We start from the raw sequence: 2,580 nt of genomic DNA on the forward strand, positions 1-2,580 counted from the left end.
AATAAAAATAATAATGATTTTTTTATTAGTAGCAGTAGTATTATTATTATTACTATTATTATGATTATGATTATTATCATTATTTGCTGCTGTTGTTGTTGTTATTATAATATTTTTCTCAAAGTATGTAGATCTTCAATACAGTTAGCTTTCAAGATCTTGCCGAGTTCTTATTATAACCCAGAACACTTTGAAACCATTACTTACGAGAGATTTTGACAGACTAAATAATAATAATAATAATAATAATAATTATTATTATTATTATTATTATTATCATTATGAGCATTATCATTATTATTATCATCATCATTATCATTATAATAATTCCCTCATTTTATCATAATCATTATCATTGCAACAACATCGTTATAGTTTTTACCAGCATCACCATCATAATTATTATCATTAGGATTGCAACTACATTATTATTACAGTTATTAATATAATGAAATAATAGACTTAACGTTTATTACAATCCACTAAAGTTTTCATTAAAGGCAAAACCTATAGAAATTTACAATTCAGTCATCATACCCTCAATATTTCTTTTATTCTTGCTTCTTAAAGATTTGAATAAATTAAGGAAAGTTACCATTATCATTCACGACACCTGTTTCCGCTATGATGCATAACTGCATGAGAGAGAGAGAGAGAGAGAGAGAGAGAGAGAGAGAGAACGCAATTAGGAAATGCACATTTACTTGAGAATTCTTTGTGGGAAATTTATCTAAAATCAAGAAGGAATATTTGTATGTATTTTTATGACAAACGATAAATGTAATATCAGTGATTATTTCGTTTTTTAAAAATATCAAACATTGGAAAAAGAGAAGCAGGTTCCTATAAGAGAGAGAGTCGACACCGCAAATTACTCTCCACCTGGACGAGATGAATCCCAACACCAGAAAGAGAATGAAAGCAAGAAAAGACAACGGAGACGATTCTCCTGCTTTGGATTCTCCAAGAATGGAGGTCGAGTTCATCTGCTCTGCAGATCGTGATGACGGAGATAACGATAGACATATGGATGAAGAGAACATAACGGGCCAGTTGAGAGGGGGCCATGACCATCCATGCGCTGGAAGCATGCTGGAGATCCGGCAGCGAACTGGAGGAAACCAGCTGCCATCCGATGAAGCAGCTTCAAGCGCTTGTTGGAGACAAGAGCCATCCACTACGGATGGAACTTATCATCCAGGAGACGAGAGCGTTGTGAGTTCTTCAGCTGAGCATTTCTTGTCAACAGAAGGACAGGGGGACTGGCACAACAAAGGCATTGAAGAATGGTTGTATATCGTTTGGAAAGATTTCATTAAAGCCTGGGAGGAAAGGAATAGAGACCCAGCGCTTCAGAAGGCAGATTTGGGAATAGAGGATGAAGGCGACGGGAACAAGGAATGTGTTTTTAGAAGCATAACGTCCCGCTGCATCCAGATTGGGAAAATCTTGGCCATGGGAAGCTACGGTATTGTAAAACACTGCCAGGTCAAAGTGAAAGGCCTCTGGGTTAGTGGAGTCATCAAGTCTCATCTATCCAAAGCTAGAAGACATTGTTGATTTTGAGCGTGAAGCCGTCGTCTTGCAGACGTTGTCCGGAATCAGTGGAGTCCCGGAATTGTATGGAAGACATGGGAAGCAGGGACCGAAAGACATAGTCATGTCTTATAATGGTTCTCTCACCCTATACGGACTACAAAACCGCCAGCCAACCAGGTGTAGCCTCTTGGGCGCTACTCGTCGGAGTCTTGAAGAAGGTGGCCAAGATCCTGCACGACGTTCACGAGAGAGGCTTAGGCCATAATGACCTGCATACCAACAACATCGTCGTAGACGATAACATGAATCCTACCATCGTGGACTTTGGCTACGCTCTTCCATTCGGCAAACTGATGGTAATGAAGCTGGTCCCCTTGAAGTCTGCTCTGTGGAGCCAGTATGATCCACTGCTGAGCGTTTGCGGACAGCCAACTTGTCCCGAAAATGATGTCTACTCTTTCGGACGCCTCGTTTACGATGTCCTTTTAGGAGACCAATCGTATCCTCTTGAACAGTGGCAAAGGCTGGAAGATCTTGTCGTAAAGGCTCTGAGTCCACACAAGGAGAATCGACCTACCCTTCTGGAATTCTGTGATTGCCTTCATGACTTGGAAATTATTTGTCTTGCTTTATTAACAAGAGACAGTGAATGCAAAGGCTAATTCACGTGAAGGCGATAAATTATTGTCATGAAAGGAGTCATTTAATTTTAATTTAATCTTTCTATGTTAATTAGGATTGAATTGTTTTAAGATTTGTTTATACTAACATTGAGTTGTTTTTTTACAATAATTTCTTCTAATAAACTTAATTTAATCAATTTCTAATTTTATTAACCTTTTCTTTTATGTCTTGTTTCCTCAGAAATTATATTCGTAAGGAAGTCAGTTTAAAATATTCTATTATATAAAAGTTGTCTTGATTTATTCATAGCTTTGAAATTTCTAAAATGGATTACTTTCATAACTGTATTTGTGGAAGACTCAAACTTTGCATTGTTCTTGGCAGAAGGAATAAATTGTTTCATCGAACACTACGAAT

At 37.3% G+C, this 2,580-nt stretch overlaps 1 protein-coding gene across 1 annotated transcript; it reads left to right on the top strand.

The window, feature by feature from the left end:
• The first annotated feature begins 1,670 nt into the window (after window positions 1-1,670).
• Window positions 1,671-2,201, top strand: LOC137633054 (uncharacterized). Its single transcript, XM_068365219.1, has one exon. The coding sequence runs from the start codon at window positions 1,671-1,673 to the stop codon at window positions 2,199-2,201; it is 531 nt and encodes a 176-aa protein (XP_068221320.1).
• Window positions 2,202-2,580: the final 379 nt, after the last annotated feature.

This window comes from Palaemon carinicauda, chromosome 42, assembly GCF_036898095.1.
Source record: "Palaemon carinicauda isolate YSFRI2023 chromosome 42, ASM3689809v2, whole genome shotgun sequence".
NCBI classification, from domain to species: Eukaryota; Metazoa; Arthropoda; class Malacostraca; order Decapoda; family Palaemonidae; genus Palaemon; species Palaemon carinicauda.